General features: G+C 39.1%; 1 protein-coding gene across 1 annotated transcript; it reads right to left on the bottom strand.

The window, feature by feature from the left end:
- Positions 1-3,443: 3,443 nt before the first annotated feature.
- On the bottom strand, positions 3,444-16,763 carry podn (podocan). The gene is made up of 10 exons (XM_029255096.1): positions 16,654-16,763; positions 14,796-15,189; positions 14,462-14,555; positions 13,382-13,446; positions 11,579-11,688; positions 11,340-11,496; positions 8,282-8,397; positions 7,090-7,747; positions 5,451-5,599; positions 3,444-4,378 (listed from the first exon to the last, which is right to left on the bottom strand). Exons 2-10 carry the CDS (start codon positions 15,069-15,071, stop codon positions 4,231-4,233), a joined length of 1,773 nt encoding a protein of 590 aa, XP_029110929.1. The 5' UTR covers positions 15,072-15,189; positions 16,654-16,763; the 3' UTR covers positions 3,444-4,230.
- Between the last annotated feature and the right edge of the window lie 5,821 nt (positions 16,764-22,584).

The following is a 22,584-nucleotide window of genomic DNA, read 5'->3' as shown; positions in this document are numbered from 1 at the left end:
AAGTGGCCAGGCTGTTGCTTGTTTGAAAGTAATGGGCTCTACTCTCACAGTCACAGAACAGAGAAAGCAAAGAGAAAACAACAGATGTTCTGGCAATGTTGACTCTGTGGCCTTATTGAGGCTCGAGACAGGATATTTACTGCAGTGCAGTCACCGCTGACTCACACCGCTGATTTTTTTTTTGTGTTGTTTACCACATCTTAGGGTTTTTGATATAATACGCTATTGTGAAAGATGTTCTTGTCTTGCACACCTGTGTGAGTTTCTGTTGGCAGAAAAGTTATACAAGAGCTACTTTCTGACATTCAGCCCTGGCCCAAATATTAGGCCCAACAAATACCTAAAGCCATGTGCCATAGGCCCAGACAGCATTTTAAATTGTCTATAGCCACACAACGTAATGTCCCACCATACTAAGTGCAAAGCTGTAATGCCAGCTACAATCCCAACCAAAAATGCAAGGCTAAAGAGCAGTTTCTGCAAATCTTGAGAGGGATTATAGTCCTATTTAATTTTATAAGTATAAAAACGTTTGTTGTTGCCAGGTTAACAGATGTGTGAAATTATTTCATTAATACAGAATGATTTTGCTTTTTTTTTATTGTGCTGTTACAGTGTCTAGAATCATTTTTCTACAGTTATCATTAGTGATGAATTTTTCAGACTAACCATTTAGTTATTGTTTTTCATGTCTAATAACAGGAAAGTTGATAAATGTACAGAAAGCAAAAAAGAATATTTTTTCTAACATATAGAAGATACATTATGTAAAAGACAACACTGACAGATTTTTCATTATAAAAGAATTTCAAATTATTAGTAGAAACTGATAAGGCAACAATGTCTTCAAAGTATTTTATATAAACAGAATTTGTGTAAATTACAAACTTAATTTTTGATTTGCAAAAGATACAATGTATGGTTACATTATATTTATTTACACCTGTAAACATTTGCTATAATATAATATTTACCTTGGAAGCTGTAATGAATACATGCATATGAAAAACAACTGTCTAACATAAAAATCCATTTAGTTACTTGGTTTGCTAGTTAGTAGTTTAGTTTAGTCAGTTGCTAAAAAATGAATAGTTATGCCATCTTAGTATACTTTTAAAATCACAGAGTAAATTTATTATACTTTAATCATCATTTCCCTCTTACTTCCCACATCTGAACTCTTGCTTAAGCTTTACCTCAGTTTTATTCCACTGTGTGAGCACATAGTATGTATCAGTGCTCTAGGTTTAAATTGGCTCAGATTACTAAGGTTTCAGTGTCTGCAACCTGGTAATTTTTAAATTAGCTTACTCAGTGGCTATGCTGTTTTAATATTTGCCATATCACATATCGCCTTGCACTCGTAGTGAGACATCTGTGGTAGAAGTTCCACTTAATGTGGTTTGGTTACTGCTCATCAGTTGAAACCAAGGGAAATTCTTCCTTAGTATCCAACTTTGAAAGTTGTGTTGCCCTCAGATTTTGAGTTATTGCTTAACCTATACTGTTGTTGATTGTTAGCTTGACTAATTTGACTATCATAATCATAGCATGTGCACAGAATTTTTAATTACTTGAACATATCCTAACTTTTACCTTTGACATGCCTCTGAGCCCCTTGACAATGTCAAAAGTTCAGGATTTCATGCAGGCTTAAAGAACTGCCTAAGCCTTCTGTTGGAATCTACTGAACCCAGAAAGCAACAAGTATGGTAAAGCACTGATTCGCTTTGACCCAGTCAGTTAGTAGAAAGGCAGCTATTGATTTGGAGTCTTTAGAAAACCTGCACTAGACAAACCTTCCTTTACTGTCAACAAGAGAAAGTTCCCACACATTTCTTTTTCATTATTCAGATTTTTTCCTTTACTTTTTTGAACTTTTATATACTATGTTCCACTTAGCTTTGCTCTTCTAGAGGAACATCTAAGCTGTCTAGGGAGAGTGACAGTTCATAAAAATGGCATAAAGTTAAATAACCCCTCTTTAATCAGAGGGGTTGCTGTATACTGTAATTATTTCTGCCTTTGCGGTTCACTGAAGTTTACTGCAGTGTCCTGGGTGTCGTGTCATTTCAGTGGAAAATATTATGAATAATCACGTCTGTCATAAAAAAATCGCAGTAAATCGTACCAGTTGTGGATTGTTGATCGCTCATAAAATGTAAACATTTAAGGAGCTGTAACTCATGCCAGAAAAATGTTCTAATTCATTTGCAGCTCTAAACTGTGAAACTTACTGTGATCACAAAAAAGGTGAATTTTCATCTGACAGAGCACCAGTGATAGGATTCTTATTTGCTCTAGTGTCTCCAAGACCCTCTTTTACAGGGCCTCTAAACCTCCAGTAGATTATGATATCAAAGATAAAATAAGGGGAATTTGCACAACTCATCTGTTCAAGTTTGGAGCTTTGGGGGTCCTCACATTAATTCTCTGCCTTAAATAATATAGAAGATGATGGATGGGGTTGGCAGCTCTTGGAGCAGGTTTACCTTTGGGTGGTCTTTGGAACACTAGTCTGAAGGTGAATAACATAGCACTGCAGTCCAGGAAATTTAGGAAGTCCAACTGACAGTCAAGCCAGTCACACCTGCTTCCTCTTCCTTGGGAACAAATCATACAAAAGGCAACAAGTAGCACAGAATGGGCATTTTGTTTGAACAGTCTGACTTTTTGTCAGAGTTAACCCTTTTGATCAACACATATACACACACGCACAGGCACACAAACACACACACATTAGAAATATGTACATATGTATACATATATTTTTAGATTCAAGCCCTTTCAAAAAACTTTACCTGTGATGCTATAACTACTTGCATTACAAACATAAACATATTTGTAATTGTGGTGTGAGAGATTTGAGAGATTCCGTTTTATTTAAGTATATTGAATTCAAGTCCTCATTGTGCTGATTTTCAGGACACCTGCTGAAAATAACTAACAAATATTTACAAATCTGGCAAAGCTTTTAACAAGAAAAAACTATTATAGCATTTTCAGTAGTTGAAACGTAAAGGATTTAACAATGTTTTTAAAACTGGAATTCATGAATAATTGTGGAAAAGGATATGCCACTATAATGAATCGCATATGAATGATGTTTGCTTTATGACTAAGAGTTCCTAGATTGTATTATTCTGATTTCAAGAAATCCCTAACTTCCCAAATGCTTTGTTTATAAATAAAAATAATTATTTTATATTCATTCTGGGTTCTTTGATCAGTATACTTCAATAAAATTTCTGAGTGTAGTGGAAATGTATATTAGTGCAGTGTACAATTTTTCATGATTACTTCATGTCTTCTTCTTTTCATATATAGCAAAAACTCAACAGAACACTTATCTTCCAAATAATTTATTGAAATGCAGTAGACTTTATTAATGTAAAAGCATAGTACATAAAACACTTCATAGCATCAAGGTAACGTTTGTGCGATTTTTTTTCTGATGTAAAAAATATGTATAGACTCTTATTTTTTTGTTTTAAAAATTGTGACAAAATACCAGAAATCAAGGAGGCATCTGCAATGTTTCTGTTTTGCAAGAGAGCAGAGCAATCTTTTTAAAAAAGCTATTTTGATCATGAACTCTCAACATGGATACAAAGCTCAAATATTGACATAAAATGCAGCACCATATCCACAGCTTACACTTCTGTTCACAACTCAGCCAGACAAAAACTGTTGTCAATCAAATTGGCATTTCAAGGCTTGGATTCACAGAAGACACTTTCTGTCATGACCAAAGGTAATTTTTCTCACCCTCGCTGTGAAATATCCGAGTACCCAAATCTCTGAGCCTTGCTGTCTGCTCTTTGTTCAAGATCACACTGAAAACCTCCATGGCGCTTAAGCAAATTCATGCTGTATTCATTTTCATAACTTTGCCATGTTAGGTAATATTATCCAAGCTACTGGAGCAGGAGGTTTGTAAGCTTTTGGTGAAAATAACTGAAATGCAAGCACAAATAAAAGTAATATCTGCAACTGCAAAGCCAGAAACATCTGGTTTCCTGCACCAAATAGATATCTGACATTTCACTCGTCAAATAAAATTTTTCATTGTTCTTCAGTTCACTGACTCACTCTGTTTTGAAAAACATCACTTTAGGAACGATGCACTTCTTCTTTTGCAAATCAAAGTTACATTTGCCTTAATTCATTTAGTTGATGCTTTTCCCCAGCAAGTTGCATTGCTGGTCAGTATTGATGGTTAGTTTTTTTCTACTGATCTTCCTCTACCTCTTCCTCTTCTTCTTTGTCATCTTTATCCCCAATGTCACTGGCAGCAGGACCAAGGTCCAGCACCTGCAGGTTCTTCAAATAGGAAAATGTGCTCTCCTTCACAGCATTCACAGGTAACCGGTTGAACCTGATCCAGAAACCAAGAGAATTGTTAGTAACCTCATCAGAATGGAGATCTGTAGAAGGCTGTCATTGCTGTATTCCCACATTAAACATATACATACAATTCACCATTTTTATTATAATGTTCTTCAGTAGAGGGGGGTGCAGTGGCGCAGCGGGTTTGACCTCCTGTTCTCTGACGGGTCTGGGGTTCATGTCCAGCTTGGCGTTCCTTGTGATGGACTGGCATCCCAGCCTGGGTGTATCCCCTCCCCCTCCAGCCTTACGCCCTGTGTTGCCGGGTTAGGTTCCGGTTCACCGCAACCCCGCTTTGTGTGTGTTTGTGTGCTCTTCTGTTGCTCCATGTGAAAGAATTTACTTTTACACCGTTTGTATGAATCGGCCATATATTGGTAATAAATACGTAATAAAACGAAGTATTCCGATGAGAGACTTGTAAAACAAAAAAAAATCTGAGGGCTGATGTGGCAGCTGTGAAGCAGGAATTGCGCAACAGTCCTGATCAGATCAGAGCAGTAAACAAACAGACAAACTCCAACTGCTCCAGTTCTCTTTCTGCCAGAAGGAAAGTCTCATGCTGGAGCTGGTCAGGCTGTAGCAACTTTTACATTTGTATTTTCATGTTAAAAATCCAGCTGTGTAAATGTGTTCCGGGATAAAGACGAGACACATTTTGAACGGCAGAACAAGAGTACATTCCAAAAAAAATCCAATGATAAAACTGTCTTAGGAACATGCTTTGAGAATAGCCCACTAAAAGCAAATAAAAATCCTACTTTATCTGCCCCACTTTTCCTGAAGTGCTTATATAAGAATAGAACCCTGTGAAAGTGACGTCCTGAGAGTGCTCGTGTGCTTGTGTATACGTTTTGCTAACTTTGCGAGGTCTTAATTGTGGAATATGTATTCATTGTTTAGAAAAACCTGAAAGTGAGAAGTGTTATTCAAGCAATTAAAAGAGCAAAAATTAACATTCTGAGATTTTGTGTGAGTGCAGTTAAGAATCTGTTCAAAGTCCACACAACAAAATATAGCTAAGCTTTATGTGTATCTGAGAGACAATTTTTCAAACCAACCTAAGGAAGATGCTCTTGATCTTAGGCACGCTCTCAAAGGCACTAGCATGGATGCTGCTGATGCGGTTGCTCTGCAGGTAAAGGTACTCAAGGGATTCCGGCAGATCAGGGGGCACATGAGACAGCTGGTTCCCAGATAAGTCCAATGTCTGCAATACAAAGAAGTTTAACTGTCAGTCATTCATACAAAGCAGAATGAAGAATAATGGTTAACTGGAATTTTTCAAATAGGGATATACTTTTCCACCATTAATTGGTCCTAATTTTATTCTGAAGACAGGCTACATGTAAAAAGACAGATAATAAAATTACTTGTTTAATTATTTCTTATGGGGAAGAATTCGTCCCAGGCTCATCCCAAAATAACCCCAAATTCACCTGTTGTCATAGGGAAGCTGTGTGACAATAAAATGAATAACAATTAGTACGATTTTTTTAAAATCACTTTTTTGAGTCATGCCGGGGTCTGCAAAGCTTTACTGAATTGCATGTGGTTGTAGCTGCAAATATAAGCCTGTATGTTGGAAAGTGAGTTAACAAAAAGGAGAAAAGGTAATAACAGTGAATTTTCTTTGCGTTTCATTATGAATACCACAAGAAAAGATACTACCTTGGCCAGCACTCACAACTAAACAACTTCAACTTACTGCCAAAAATGGTGACGCATCTGTCACTCTGTACATACAGGGAATAACTACAATGCAGAAGTAACTCTTGCAGTCCATACTACAGTAGCACCTCCAACAGAACATGTGTCACCCAGGTACAATCCTGTGCCTAGCAATAAAGGTGTGTCCCAGTTGACTCTGATTTTTGTTATTAACTTTCCGGGGAGTCCATTATGTCAATTGTTTATTGTCTGGCAACCCTTCTACTAATTTTCCAAGGGTTTTCCCTCTCTATTAAATACAGCTCACAGGATCCCTTGGGCCACTCAAGTCTCTCCACCACAGCAAGCTTTTCACACACATTAAAATATACACAGTAGGTGCAATTCAGAGTTGTCAATGTGCCTGAAACACTTGCCTTTGTACCACATGAGGATCCCCACATGAACATAGGGAAACATGACAATTCCCCACAGACTGAACCAGATTCGAACCCACAGCAGAACTTATCCTATCATCACCACCGGGCTGCCCCTAGTTAAATGATGAGCACTATACAACAGCTTTTATGAGTATGCAACCTTTATCATTTTTGTCCTTTAAAGTTAAGTAAGGGACTGATTAATGTAAAGGAAATTAGTAATTTACTTGGTTTTGATAAAATTTTGCATTTACTTTGAATCATAAAAATTAATAAAACAATTCCAAAATCACAATAAATCAGAACACAGCAGGGACAAAAACCAGTACAGGTCAACACAAGAGCACACAAGCGTGTGTCTTGAGAATGGTTGGGTGGAACTGTAAGAAATCATTTAAATAAAAATAGAATGGTATCAGTTTAAAAACAAATGACTGGAAGAAAGCTTCATTCATATGTTCTGAACATTTCAAGTATGACAGACTGACAATGAAAATTAAATATCTATATTGTCTCCTTGAGGACTCTCAGGCTGATTGATCTTTGTTTACTCCACATATCGGAAACAAGGTAAGAGAAGAAAGAACACCTCTACCCGTTTCCACCTCACCGTTAGTGTAGTCAGCTCTTGCCAGGCTCCCTGGTAGATGGAGCTGAGTTTCAGCTGGTTGTTGCTCAGGTTGATTTCACGCAGGTTGGTCATGCCGCTCAGCGCTCCATCAGGAATGATGCTCATCTGGTTGTCCTTTGCCTTCAGTACCTGCAGGCTCTTTGGCAGGCCAAGAGGCAGGGCATATAAGCTGTTGCCTGAGAGGTCCAGAGATTCAAGCAGGCGCAGTTTGCGAAAGGCTTCCTTGTGCAGCTTGGGGGTGGTGATTTTGTTGTAGCTGAGGTTGAGCTCAGTCAGCGTGTAGAGCAGGGCAAGGTCATTGCGGTTGATCTCCGAGATGAGATTGTGCAACAGCATGAGGGTCTTTGCACGTCGCGGCAGGCCACGTGGCACTCGTTCCAGTTGATTGTTGTACATGTGCAGGGTGTGTAGCTTCTTCAGCCCCTGGAAGGCTAATGGATGGATGGCACGAGAGCGCAACTTGTTGTTGTGCAGAAGCAGGTACTCTAGGTTGCGGATTGGAGTCAGCACATCACTGGTAATGCTGCGGATGGAGTTCTTTTCCAGGTGAAGTAGCACCAGATTGCGTGGGAGGCCCTTGGGTACCACACTCAGGTTGTTGTTGGACAAGTCCAGATATTCCAGACTGTTCAGCCGGCTGAGTGGAGAATCAGAGCGCTTGAGATAATGAATCAGCTTGGTCCTATCACGCTGTGAGTCACATGCTGTCAGATTTGAAAAGTTTGCAAGCTGTAACGATGCAGCTGTTAGGTGAGATACTATGGGTAGGTTAAATAGGTGATGATGAGATTGTTATGCCACATACATAATCTTAAATCTAAGCAACATTCATTCCCTTAATGTTAACTGATGCGCATTTAATTCAATTTGGTTTTAGTGGTTTCATTTAACACAAAACCACACGTAGACTGAAATTCTAAGGGTTGTCGGAAATTAACAGACAGTGTAAAAACATAAATGTCAGGTTGTTTGATCATTTATCATTAATATTTGTTTGTTTAGCAGTTGCTTTCTCAAAGCAACTTACAATGAACACTATGTAGTATGAGGCTGACATCCAAGATGACTTACACTGTTAGATACACTACAGTACACTACCTAAAGACACTCATCCAGATACCAGAGAGACACACACACCAATAATGGGCAATTTTTAGAGTCAGTCACTGACCTGAATGTTTCATTGTCCATACCATCATTGCTCAAAAGATTATTCTGCAGGTGAAGCTCCCGTAGGTGAGACAGGCTGTCGAAAGCACCAGGAGGGATCTTCTCCAATTTGTTATTCTGCACACAATAAAGTACGATTTCAAGAAACCGTAAGGTCAAGAATGTTTGGTTCACTGGTTTTTGTTTTTCAGAATTATGTTACCAGTGGCATAACAACTTGTTAGTTATTAGGGGTGTCACAGACTGAGCTGTGACAAGCAAGTTGGTTGCAAGGAATCAGTAAGATGCTGGCAAAATACCATCAATGAAGTGCTGAACCTTGTTGCTGTTGTTTCCTGTCACGTGCATTTCACCTTGTACTGTTATATTGCTTGTTCTGGTTTAGTATTCCATTTAACACTTTTTGTTTGAACTAGATTGGGTGCCTGGAAAGGCCTACCGGTATCTGTCTGTTTGTCATTAACTAATAATATTTCTTTTACAAAGGTATGGCAGGTATATGTAATTGGTTGTGGAGAGTGAATGCATTTATTGTTTTTAGAAGATCATTTTTGTAGACTTTTTGCTTACCATGCAGCTGTCTGGCATTCTGTGGCGTTTGGTACCTTGTGTTGTAAACCAGATGGAGTGAACTATTTGGGGTATATCTAGATGGGAGTCCTTGGGCACAACCAACTAGGCAGGGGTGTTTTATTGTGTAGTGTGATAAATGTTTTTATAAGTTGTAACGTAGGGATATTTATAGTAGAAAATGATTTGTATTGTTTGTATGTTTTAGTATTTATGTTGGATGTAATTTTTGGGGAAATGTACTTTGGAATAGTTGAGGCTGTTATGGTATAACCAGAAGGGTGGAGTTACTGCTATATAAGTTTGTATTAGGGCACTAGTGGGGATGGCGAATTGATGCAAACTTATGTAGACAGACTCTCATGCAGTAAACAGGAGAGCTATGCATTGATGTTGATACAAGGGGTTAAGCCCATGGCTCATAGGCCTCATGTTCTTTGTATCTTAATGTTTGTTTTGTACTTGGTTCGGGGTTAATGTGTTTTGAGGATTACCTTTTAGTAAAAGAAAATAAACCTTTTTGGTCCAACTACTTCAATTCTCCACTGCTGCTTCCATTCGTCGTCCTTACCCTCACAAGGGGGTTTACAAAATATTAGTAGTAGTATTCAGTGGAGTTAAAAATAGTTAGGAGGCACATTAGGCTTGCTTGAACACGAGGGAACACATCCCCCCTGCTCCTGACATCATTATGCCAATGGTTGTGCATTTAGGTTTATTAATTTAGCAGACTTTTTTCCAAAGTGACATTCAAGGCCCAAGGTTTACTTTGTCATTCTACACTTATACAAATTTACAAGATAGGACAAAATTCAGTTACTCTTGGGCCATGGTATAACAGTACACTTGACAGAGAAATGTCACATAGCAACATGGAACAAGAAGGGGGGGCAGCTGAGTGACATTCAGTTAGTAGCTGGTATAAACCATGATTAAGTTAGTATGGTGTAGATATTTAAAAAGAACAGTGTAATAAGGGGATAAACGTGTGTGTGTGTGTGTGTGTGTGTGTGTGTGTGTGTGTGTGTGTGTGTGTTTCTAGTAGATAGTAAGCAATGATGTGCAAGTTTGCATTATAATTAAACAGACCCCACGTATGGGGTTGGAGGAGCAGGAGACAAGTGCAAAAATAGTGCAGATCCCAGAGAGGAGATCATGGTAGTTGTCACGTCCATGCCCACAACGCAACCGACAGCACCCGATGATGCTCCTGCACCTGATTGATCACTCACCCTTTAAAAGACCCTCCTCAGTTCCCATACCTTTGCGGAATCTCGTCAGGGACAACTGCCCTTCTTGCGCACTTCGCTAGCTCTCAGTTCACGTCCTCCCGTTTTCGACTCCTCGCTACGTCCACGGATCCTCGTTCCTGTCCTGTTCGCCGCTCGACTGACCCTTCGCTAAGTCCCCTGACCTCGCTCATGGATCTTCGCTCTGACCCTGACCGCCGATCAACCGACCCTTCGCCTGTCCCCGACACCAAGAACTTGCCTCATCCCTCAACTCCGGATGAACGACGCTGCAGTTGGGTCCAGCCGTCCCGGCTCCCTATGTTTCGCGTGACAGTAGCATGCCACCATCCTGAGCATCATTTGTAATATAGCATTCAACTCACACCTTTATCCAGGACAAATAAGAATGCTAGATACATTGCACTAAACTAGCAATGTAACACACTCACTCACTCACTCACTCACTCACATTCACCCACCATAGGAAATTTATAAGCACCAGTTCAGTGCAAACTCAAGTCTTTGGACTGTGGGAGGACACTGGAGTGCCAGAGGAAACCCACGTGAACACGGGGAGAACACACAAATTCCACAGAAAGTGTGTGGCGATCATCCATCGTTCACTTGTACAGTCCAGGGGTTGTGAGACAGCAGCACAACCCGCTGGGCCACCAATACCACCAGTATAGCTGTCTTTATGATTTCATCACGACAGAACTGTCACATCACAGCTCAAGGGTACTGCGTTCAACTATTACCGTAGTCACATAATCAACAGGTGTTTTCATTTTCTTGGGAAACCACAAAAGTAAAAGGCATTTTGCCTGCATTGAATAACATTTCAATACTGTCACTGTGTAACAGTGGAGGGCTATTTGGACGTAAGCTGAGATCCAGCACAGTCTGTGCGGAATTTCTATGTTCTTCCTATGTCCGAGTTGGGTTACTCCCGGCGCTCCAGTTTCCTCTCAGAGTCCAAAGATATGTGTTTTAGGTTAATTGGCAACTCTAAATTGCCCTTGGGATGTGAATGTATGCATCTGTGGCTACCCTGTGATGGACTGGTGCCCCATTCAGGGTATACCCCTCTTGGCCTAGTGCCCAGTGATTCAGGGTGGGCTCCAAAGTGCCACAACCCTGATAAGGACAAGCAGTTAACAAGAGTGAGTGAGTGTGTGGTCAACGTGTAACTGTGCTTCCATATTCTTTCATTCTTTTTTACAAGGCTTCAGTCAGTCATACGTGTTCACAACTTACCTTTAAGTGGAGGCGGGACAGGGCTGATGGCAAGCTCCTGGGCACATATTTGAGGAAGTTGCTGGACATGATGAGGGTTTCCAAATTGTCTGAGCCATTGAACATGTGTTCAGGAAGCCCAGCATCTGTCAGCTTGTTATTGTGTAGATAAACAGACCTGAAGAGGTGAGAAGAGGGATGAGTATAACATGCTAACATGATAAGGTATAAGACAGAACCAAAACAGATTTTTTTTTTACCTTAGCTGTGGTTTATATCCAAATGTATAAGGAAAAATTGTGGTGAGTTGGTTTGCTGCAAAGTCCGCACTGACCAGTGAAGGAGGCAGGTGTTTGGGTGCTGCAGTGAGCTGAGATAAAAAATTAAGAGAAGTTTCAGTTCAATTTTGTTTCCTTCTGGTTTGCAGGAAAAAAAAAATCATCATCGAACATGTATAAAAGCAAAGTTGTTTTGATGTAATGAGTCATGTGTTTCCCATTTACAGCACCTGGGCTGTTCAGGTGTGGGTTTGAATCCAGCTTACTATGTGTGAAGTTTACACGTTCTCCCAGAATCTGCATGAAATTCTATTATATTTTATATATTTATTCATTTCCTCCCACAGTCCAAAGAAATGTAGTTCAGGTGAACTGGTGACACCAAATTGTTTGTAGTGTGCAAATGACTGAGTGAGTGTGTGCATGTGTGGCTATCTTGCAATGGACTAGCATCCTCTCCAGGGTGTATTCTCCAGCATTGAGCCCAATTATTCCACGATAGGCTTTGGAGCACCATGACCTTGACCAGGACAAGCAGTTAAAAAATGTGAGTGAATGAGACTCCCGTTTAGTCCCCAGGTCACAATGAACCCTCAACGATACTCATGTACTGTCCTGTACAAATCAGTTAAAATTCCACGAATGAGCAAATATAATGAAACACAAATGTAAAATGGGATAACTGTAAGCATATGATACACATTTTCAAGCATAAATGAAGAGAGGAACTAGTTACACTGGATAAGCTCCCCCTCATTTGACCAGTCGTATTGGCTGATCCAAGACAAACCACACAACACATGGATTAAAGTGGTATGGGCATCTTTCAGATTTTGAGAGCTCTTAAAATTCCCCCCAGCAGGGACTGTTATAAGTAAGAGGACAATACATCTGTCACAATCCAGTCAAAGCGGCAGCAGATGTGTTTAGAGGAATTCAAGGGATTTTTCGGTTAGACAATTGAAGTGGGCTGTTTACAATTTTTTTACTCTTATTTGGCTATTATGTAGCCTGCATTATATTGTTCATTGTCTTTGTGTTCTCTTCTTTGTTAAGAAGAAGTTGTTAATTCCTAGTAATTTTCTACAGGTAGACACATTCTGTGCTTGTATTCAAGACCTTGTTTTGAGTACAGGTAGACAAGTAAGTGTCAGGCTGTATTAAATGATGGAACACAGGCATGTTAGCACACCAGGCACATGAGGTACACATGCAAGATACACAGGTGTATTAACATCAGTGCAGCCATATGTCCTTTGCAAGTTTTGTGTACTCATCTGTGAAATTCTGCAGAACAGTAATAAAGCCTTTTGAAGCTTTATTGTGCCTCATCACTAAAATGCCAAAGAACCTTGAATTTTCAGAAAAAGATTAATTCCAACAGCACAGATATGCAGGAGGGAAATAAAAACCCTGGATGATGCACAAAGAAAAACATACTAATATTGTATGGGCCACCCCAAACAGCAAGATTCATCCTCCACCTGTCATTAGGGTAAACAAGCAGGACTCACATTTGCACATTGACACAATTTGGGACATGGACAGTAGGAGAAAAAAACTAAATATAAAATATTAAAAATATGAAAACAGTACCTGTAAAAAACAGACTGTAGCCAACGTAGTTAATTGCTAGCAACCACCCAAAAGAGGCCCCAATGAGTGTTTGTAAAAAATTAAAAATTTTAAAATATTTAGTATAAGTACAATTTTCTTATATTAAAAATTAATTTTATGAAAGGTAAAGTATCTTTTAAAGCACACAATGATGACAAAAGTACTTACCTTGTTATTTGCAAGGTACAAATAATTCAATTGTTCAAGTATCTCAAAACCCTCATCTTCAAGGCCTGTTTAAAAAAAGTAAATTAATTCAGAACAAACTTAGTGGTACAATTTTTTTTTTACATAAAGAATGTACTGAACCCGGGTCAATGGCTAAAGGCAGCAAAATATGAAAGGACATAGTCATTAAAGCCTGATTCAAGGCTTCATAATAATTTTATTGGTCAGAGGTATGGAATCCTGCTCCTAACAAGCCCTTTTGTATTCTGATTTGTGTTCAGACTGGACTGTTACATACAAGCTATTCATAGAAATCATTAAAGTTAAATTCCCATTAAGCAGTTTACCTGAGTGTAGGAGTTGAGGAGCTGAGAATTATTTGTGTAATAAAGTAAACATCAGGTGATGAAAGTGGTGATGAGGAAAACTCATACAGTGAAGCAGAACAAAGTTGCAGGTGCATATTACCTGCTCATAAGAGTCTTTGTTTCATCATTAGTGAAACACAAAACTGAATAAATTAATATTTGGGCTAAATAATGGATTGATTCTTTTAAACTAGTATTTTGTATTTAGTGTAAACCTATAACAATAGTACAATATAAGACACATTCTTTAAAATTTCTGATTAATTGGGATTTACATTATGCATCTCACGAGGAAGAAAGAAGTATGAACTTATCTTTCTATCATCATGGGTGTTCTGTAATTAATAAATGTTATATTCTGTTGATTCAATGAACAATAAAAAGTAAATAATTATGAAGTCAGTTTAGAAAAGAAATACTTTACAAAAGAGAGTAATGTCAACCAGGACTTTGACCCACTGAAACAGGTCAAGGCTTCTGTTTGTATTTGCATTATTCAATAATTTAATAACATTGTCTTCCCAGTCTTTGAAAATTTGAAAACAATTGAGATTGACACAAAAAATTAAATATAAGCTGTAGCAGATTTAAATGTTATTTAGGTAAAAGGTTTGTCAGAGCTTTAAAGTGCATGGATTAAACTCTACAAAATGCCAAGTTCAGCTCCTTCCTCTTACAGTTTGCTCTGTGTATGTCTGTGTCTTTTGCTCACCATGTGAAGTAAGACGGTTGTTCTGCAAGTTTAGCGTCTCGAGTTGGTGAAGTCTGGCAAGGTTCTCCACAGTCACCGTTTCTATTTGGTTGTTCTGAGACAGAGGCAAACAGGCCCCATGAACAACTACAGTTAAACAACCTTTGCAGAACACCATGTTCTCCACACAAAAAAAAACAGCTTATTTTCTCAGAAATGACTGACCCAGAAGGACAGAGTGGCCACTAATCCCCATCCATATTCTTTGGACCTCGAGGACCAGACAAGACACATGGACCATTAAGACAGCCGGACAAATGGTTTATGCAGAAATCCTGTGAACTAGGCAGCCCACCTGCAAGGACAGCTGGCGGGTGTCTTCTGACAGGTCACTGGGGAATTCTTTGAGGTCGACCCCAGCACAGTCCACAACACCCTCTGCAATGCAATTGCAGTTTTGTGGACAAGAATCGTCCCCAGTCTTCAGCATGATGGAAAGGGTTGTATCTTCCACTTCTTCTACTCCATCTTCCTCCCACTCCTCTTCCTCCTCCTCTTCAGGCTCTGCTTGACAATGCACCAGTGCCAGAGCCAGTATCAGGATGTACAGGGTCCTCAGGTGTCTCACCATGATCACCAGGTGTCGAGGAACTTCTGCTTCTCAGACAGCTCTGTACTTCTTCCCTTTACTGGGGCCCCCTTCGGAAACCTGGAGCTCACAGCTTGGACCCCTCCACACCTATGGTGCTCTGAAAAAGAAAGGAAAGAGTTAGTGTGACATAATTTGTTATGAACTCTGAAAAGTCAACAGTGATAATATGTGACATCATTAGTAATCCTCAGGAAACTTGGATGGTTTAAGCAAGGTCAGTTTATATTCTTTAAAAAGGCTAAGCAGTCCACTTAATTTTTCCATTACATTTCAATACTTGCACAAATTCAGCTGGGAGACCTACTGAGGATTTTTCTTTTTTTTCAGTCACAGTTTATTTGAATCTGCATTGGACCAAAAACATGTTTATTACATCTCATATTTCTATAAGGCTTTTGGCTTTATAGTGCCAAAGGGTGTAGCATTCTTCATCTGCTCTTTGAGAAATGAAATGGAGTTTAACAGCAACCGTATATCATTTCCGCTACTCTTCAGTGTGTTCGATCTTTCTCTTTCCCCTTTTTCTTTCTCACTGACGGATTGCCCATCACTTTAACAATTGAATAACATGCATCCTGTATGTGTACGATAACTTTTAGCTAATGCTTTGGAAAGACTTTCAAAACTGTAGCTTTTTCTCTCCATAACATTTTTTCTTTCACAACAAAGTCTCTGTTGACCTTTATATTTCGTGTTACATTTCCAGTATAATTCCAGTTCACATGTTGGAAAGCAGCTCGTAATGTTCACAAGACTAAGCATTTATTGAAATGTTCTAATGTGTTTTCTTTATTGTTCTATAAAAACATTAGGGATAGCAAGTACAGAATATAGCGAGTCATGTTCTTCATAAGAACACCAAAATGCCACAGAAGATTACAAGCAGAACTTAGCGGTTCGCTCTGGCCAAGAAATGTCTATCCAGCCATCTCGTCCAGCAGCAGCAATGGAAAAATTCCAACCAGGCAATAGTTTTTGCAGCTATTAACTCTTACAAAACTATCTGTCAAAAGTTTTAAATGTTTTCAAGCTTTGTCTCAGGCACTCGGCATGATAGGGGCCGTATGGTCTCAGGAACCCCACACCGAGCTTATGCATATATCTAAAGCATCAGAGAATACGAAAAGATAAACACACTGACCCTGCAGCCCTCTGGCATGCAGCCTAAACACACATGAACAGACCCTGAAGTCATTCTTTGAATCTCACCTTTTCAGACCACTATCATCATATGCATGAACGTTTAGATACCGTGCTATCAAAACATGTCTGAACTGCATAACATAAATCAGTATCTGTAACTTAGCATATATGTGTCTGAATAAATGTTTTCAGACTGAATCACTTCTCCCTGTACAAGCATTTCACACAGAAAATGCTTATTTCTGAGCTTTTTTCATCAACCCTGGTGAGCAATTAATGAATAAAGTGCACATTCTGTACAAAACACTATACATTAAAAGCCTGATGACATTCATAACAAGTTCACTAGAAAATGTCATGCAACATCAAACAGCTGTAGTATTAGACTTACTGTAACAATGCATAAAATAGTCTTTACCTTCTTTTAAATGGGGTCAGCAATGATTGAAATTATGAGGTCTGACTTGCAATCCAGTAAAAAACAATCCCATAATAGGGGAGGATGAAGTGCACTCACACCACGGTCGCTCTAAGACACCTTCCAGATGTGAGTGGGAGGGATCAAGAAGGAGAGGAAGCCGTGCAGAGGGAAAGGCATGGCCTGGCAGCCTGGCCAAATTTCCTCCTTTTTCCTTTTTTTGTCCTCTCTCTGCAACAGGTCCTTTCCAGTCTACATATGGAAATGTATTCACTGAGCAGAGATTAATTCTTACATCAAAAAAATTCCATTAAATCTGCATGCAGTCCTTCTTCTCTGCATGTTTCACCAATAGTAAAATTTTGGGCACTAATCAGTGGTTTTTATTAACATTTGTACAACAGTGGGGTAAATCTGAATATTTTACCATGAAAAGGAAAAAATCTATAAATAAACTGTAACAGTTCAGGTCCATATGATATTTTCAGTGACATAAGGTAATGGTAGTTACAGCTGTAATGAAATTATTTTTTTTCACAGCTCGTGCTTTGTAAAAAAGAAATGCAAGATCTCAACAGGCCCTTCACCTAATTAGGGTTTTACTGCTGCAATTTAATATCTTATGCTGAGATTTTTGTACATTTCTTTATTTATTTTGCTGGTCCCGAGGTCCTTCCTCACAGTAATCAGCTACTGTTCGATATATTCAAGAGTCTTTTTTTTGTAAGAACAAAATAATTTGAGTCGGGCAACATCTCAACAGCACAGAACAATTTGTATGGCACAAACCATGGGCTGGAGACATACGGACATCCACACAGTCTTTGTGAAACCTGAATGGGAAACATTTTAATAGACAAGTTTCTTCCTTCAACAGGATCCCTTCAAGGAAACTTTGAACAGTGAAATTTCCTACAGAATTTACTACCAAAGATCTTTTTCCATATTTCTTCAGCAGAACATGAAAGGTATTGCAATTTTAAAGTCAGTACAGCTTCTCTGAGTGAAATTTTGCGCTAACCAGCACAGTCATCAGTTTGTATGGAGCAAGACCTTCAGCTCATCTTTCTCAGTTTCTCAACCTTTTTCAGCTGTTTTCCAGTCAATTGCAGTATGAAAATTACAACATAAGGCCTGAACAAACTGGAATCCACCAAACACCCTGAAGCTGGCCAAAATATAGGCTGTAATTTAAAAAGGACTGAAACTGAAGGATCGCTAATCTAAAACAAATTAACACATCGACTTAACTATTATATTGCATATAATTGTCAGCAATGAATCTGACAAGATAATTCTGAAGAACTATAAATGCAAGGCCTTCCCTGGAGGGTCTGTACAAGGTCATGAATATTTAAATTCTCTATCACAGACCCAATATCACCATTGGACCATTTGCTAAACAGCTATCATTTCACTGCCAGCAGATCAGCTTCTCAAACATACTGACTTCTCCTGAAAAAAGTACACTCAATGTATTATATTAAACTGCTGAATGCAGATTGTCCTTGGCTCTCAATTGCTTGCAGGTTTTAAAATAACTAACAACACACACACACACACACACACACACACACACACACACACACACATTTTCAGAACCGCTTGTCCCATACAGGGTCACGGGGAACCGGAGCCTACCCGGCAACACAGGGCGTAAGGCCATAGGGGGAGGGGACACACCCAGGACGGGACGCCAGTCCGTCGCAAGGCACCCCAAGCGGGACTCGAACCCCAGACCCACCGGAGAGAAGGACTGTGGTCCAACCCACTGCGCCACCACACCCCCTTAACTAACAACAATATTATCCAATTGCACCTAAGAAATTGCAGTATTCTTTTGTCTTTTCTGTCTTTTTATAGTTCATCTGTGGTTTTAGAACTTCTGTAATGAAGATTGATCTCTTTCATGAGATAGACTGCACTGTCATTTTAGTATGAATGTTGCTGATGCCATTGAGTCAAACCTGACCCATGGTGACCACATGCGTGGTTTTCACGACAAGGGAGGAATGGAAGGGGGTTCCCACTGCCGTGTTCTGCACGTTAGACGAGGCACACGCAGAGAGAAACACAGAACCACCATGCACCCCGAGTATGACTCAAACTCCATATCCGCCAAACAGCGAGATACCGGTCAAACCCGCCACACCACCACATCCCCCCGACATGAATGTAGTGAACACAAAATACTGTTACTAACCAATATGATGATCTAGGGATCATGTTTACATTGTAAATTATTAAATAATTGACAAGAATTTTAATAGTGGTCAAGTTCATGATACAGAATACATTTTGAACTGTACGAAGAGTTCACGGACATTGTAGTTACCCAATGACCATTTATTATAGAGAGAATTATGTTCCATTACGTAAAATTTCTGCAATAAAAGTTACACATTTTACTGAAGCAATTAAAGTTAAGGACCTTGCTCAAGAGTAATACTGTAGACCCATTCATTCAAGCATACATTTTTTTGTTTAAAAAAGGTGTTCAGTGGAGCCAGTCAAGTGCTAGCATTGTCAAAACATTAAAAGTTTCAATGTTAACCCAGCCAAAACCACAACAGATCTCATTACTCTTGCTGAGTAATCTTGCTCGTAACTGAAAAACAGATCTTGTTCAAGCAAAAATTTATATTGGTCTAGAACAAAGAACAAACTCAGGGCTGGCAGGAAAGTGGTTATGAGGATTTGTGAGGGCTAAAGCACTCCAACGTGGCAATCCATAGTCCAACATTCTGAGTGAGAAGCTTCTAGAAAAGACCACAGCTTTGGGTCTCTGTTGAAGACAGTCAAAATGACAATTCCTATGTGCTCCATTCCTGACACATAACAGAGATTGGAATCTATTTTTCTATTTTAAGGGAGACACTAATAAAAGACCAAAGACAGCTGAAGGTTATCAAAAGCACATGTTTTTCCTTCTGGTAAAAGTGCAGTGTGTCCAAGGACAATGCAGCTTCAAGGCAGTTTGATACCAGACACAATGTAGTTTACAACAGCAAACTATTCCTTTTGACCCCTGAGATCCTGACCACAAATTCAAAATCCACCTGGAGTCCCGGAAGGGTCAGAGCACTTAACTGGCACGAAATATGGTCTGCTGAAGGTTCATGTGGCCTGCAGTTATCTGTGGCTACTTCATGAAGCACACTAAATGGAGTGCTGCTGAAAGGAAAAGTGCCAGGCCACTCTTGAGTCATCTAATGTTCCATTTTCTGAGAGGACTGTCTGGAAACAAAAAAAACATGTGATGGCCTAAAATCTGAGAAACCATGCAAGTCCAAAAGCCGTCTTCAATATGAGGGAAATGAGAAGCACAAGGTGTTTGTTGTTGAAAGAATTTATTCAATAAATCCTGTCTTGTAGAGAAATTCTGCTTATTTAGCAAACTAATATGGCTTTAATAAAAAAGTTATCATGTAGCAGGTGATTACTAGATATGTCATTACTAGATGATAACAAGACTGAGTCACTCCACAGGGTGGAACAATATATTTAATACTCTGTCACTCCTAATTCTTCCTGACTTTTACAATTTCCATACATCATGCATTATTAAATGAGAATTATGTATATGTGAGCAAATATGTCTGTGTGTGATTACTCTGCAATGGACTGGACTCACACCCTAATTTCTAGGATAGGTTTGCAATAAACAGACCTTGCACTGGACAAGCAGTTGTTGTTGGTGAATGAATGAATGAATGAATGAATGAATGAATGAATTTTCTAGATGTGTAATTGAGTTATAAAAGGTAGGAAATGTGTCATGTGTCTTATCACATAGACTGAGTGATGTGTGAAAAACCAATGTGAATCCATGCTGCCCACCAGGATACCAGGAGGCAGATACCAGAGCAAAATGTCTGTTCAGCTGTTCACAATTTGAACCTGCCCTTCTATAGCTACGGATTCCAGGAGGCTTGAAACAATTTCTGTGTCCCCAGCAACTCCCATTAAGCTTGTAAGAACTTATTTTAGAGGAAAGCAGAGGGACATATCTCAGATATTTGTCACACTATCCCCACAATACACTATCCCAAATCAGTTTCACAAAAGCACTCACATACCAGGATGTCAGAGAAGCATCCACTGCTCAGCAAAAACAATCAGTAGCTCTGCTACTTATCATCTGCGAGGGGAAACTGCGTCATGCAAATCCCACTAGTTATTCTGTCGTCAGTGCTCTGCAGATGAATGCGAACAGGCAAAAGAAAGGTGCCTTCTCCTTCAGGCATTTCTAAATCCTGCATGAGTTATTTTACTCCATGCATCGAAACAGAAGCTGTGCACATAAATCAAACGCTAAAAACTTGCATGAGGCTTTTCATGCAAAACAAGCAGGAATTATCAGTTTTGACTGAGATTTCAAATGTATGTCCCATTTCACTGCTTAGAAAATATCTGTAGTACTTCAAATCTTGAAAAAAAAACACTTTTTTGTTTGAAAGTAAAAATTGTTAGGTCATTGCTGGTGGGGGGAAAATTCTACTGCCATCAAAAGTAAAACAGAATGGAAGAAATAAGCTGGGTGGAAAAAGTGAATGGGACCACTTTCTATTCCAAACTCCAGCACATGCGCCTGCTTTAAAGGGTTAAGGTTACCCAGCTGACAGATTAAGCTGAACTGGAAACTGGGACACCAACATCAGCACACGGCACAAAAGCTTACAGGAAAGCAATAGACCCTCCACAGCAAATAGCTACAGCATTTGAAGTATATCTGTGCACAAGCGATGAAAAGGTGAAATGAGATTAACAGAGCAGCCCTCATCACCGGAACCTGCAAATGAATGGTTTACCCCATCTGAGATAGCAGAAAGATTCTCAGAAATACATGACTGCATGTTGTTAATCTAAAATTTGTTCTGTAGACAGCAAAGCTTTAAAAATGTATAATATTAATAAATGTACGTGGTTTTGTCTTCTCTGTGAACATTGGGGAAATAGATAGCTATAGCTATGACATTTGTATTAAGGCACAGGATAAAAGTGCAATAAAAGGGCAACAACATCCAGAAAACCATTGGAAAAGCCTATTTTCAATACTCTGAGATGCTCTAGCTGACTGTAATACTAAAAAATAAAGGGCATTCTATATAGTACATACAGTAAATGAAGCCACTGCCTCTCAAAAGTCATAAACTTACCATCTGTTGATTCATTTTTCCCATCATGCAGGCCAACAAATCAGAACCTGATATGATAATAATACAGTCAGCTGTTTTTCTGTTTTGAGGAAAAAATAAGAGAAAGTTGCATTAAATTGCACCTTGGCATGTTCCTGAGTGCTGCTGTCAGCATGTGTTTCTCAGCACCACCTGCCTTTGGAAGTGAAATGTTTGGCTCGTCCTATAGCAACTTATACTTTATTAAATACAGATTATGTTGTTTTGACTCTTCCAGGAGGTCCTTGCACTCCGCTGTCCTTTACAAACAGCTTTTTTGCACAGCAGAAACTGGTTCACTCTTAAGACACCCATTACAGTTAAAGTTAAGCATCACCAATGGACTTAAGGTGTGAACTTCCCCCTTTTAAAACTGGAACTTTTTGTTTTGATCGCCTTAAACAAAACATTGAATAAATACCAAATAATGATTAGTATGAATAAGTAACACAATCGGGTAAAGCGAAAACATGGTCAAAAAATGGTGGTAATTTAACTTGAAGCAAATTGTTTCCCAGTGTTGAGACCTATTAAAATGTATTAAGAGCTTGGTAGTTAATATTCAGATGGATTTGTTTGTCTTAGGCCAGTACCATGGATCCTCAGCTTACAAACAAATTGGACCTGAAATCTGTTCATAACTGGATTTGCTCATACTGTATCTCAATATTATTAAAAGCTTGGTAATACTGATGTCTCTCAATTTATAATTAATTCACAGGTTAGACCCTTTAAAACACCAAAGCAATGATGA

The sequence above is a fragment of the Scleropages formosus genome, chromosome 9 (assembly GCF_900964775.1).
Source record: "Scleropages formosus chromosome 9, fSclFor1.1, whole genome shotgun sequence".
Lineage (NCBI taxonomy): Eukaryota > Metazoa > Chordata > Actinopteri > Osteoglossiformes > Osteoglossidae > Scleropages > Scleropages formosus.
Note: the sequence above shows the minus strand (reverse complement) of the source record. Positions and strands in the feature narration are given on the sequence as shown.

Bases quoted from the DNA above. Each gene is read 5' to 3' on its own strand.
- podn (XM_029255096.1), bottom strand. From the start codon at position 15,071: ATGGTGAGACACCTGAGGACCCTGTACATCCTGATACTGGCTCTGGCA. The intron at 14,556-14,795 runs GTGGGCTGCCTA...CCTCTGTCTCAG, and splicing joins CCCGCCAGCTGTCCTTGCAG to AACAACCAAATAGAAACGGT. The intron at 7,748-8,281 runs GTCAGTGACTGA...TTCTCCACTCAG, and splicing joins ATGGACAATGAAACATTCAG to CCGGCTGAACAGTCTGGAAT.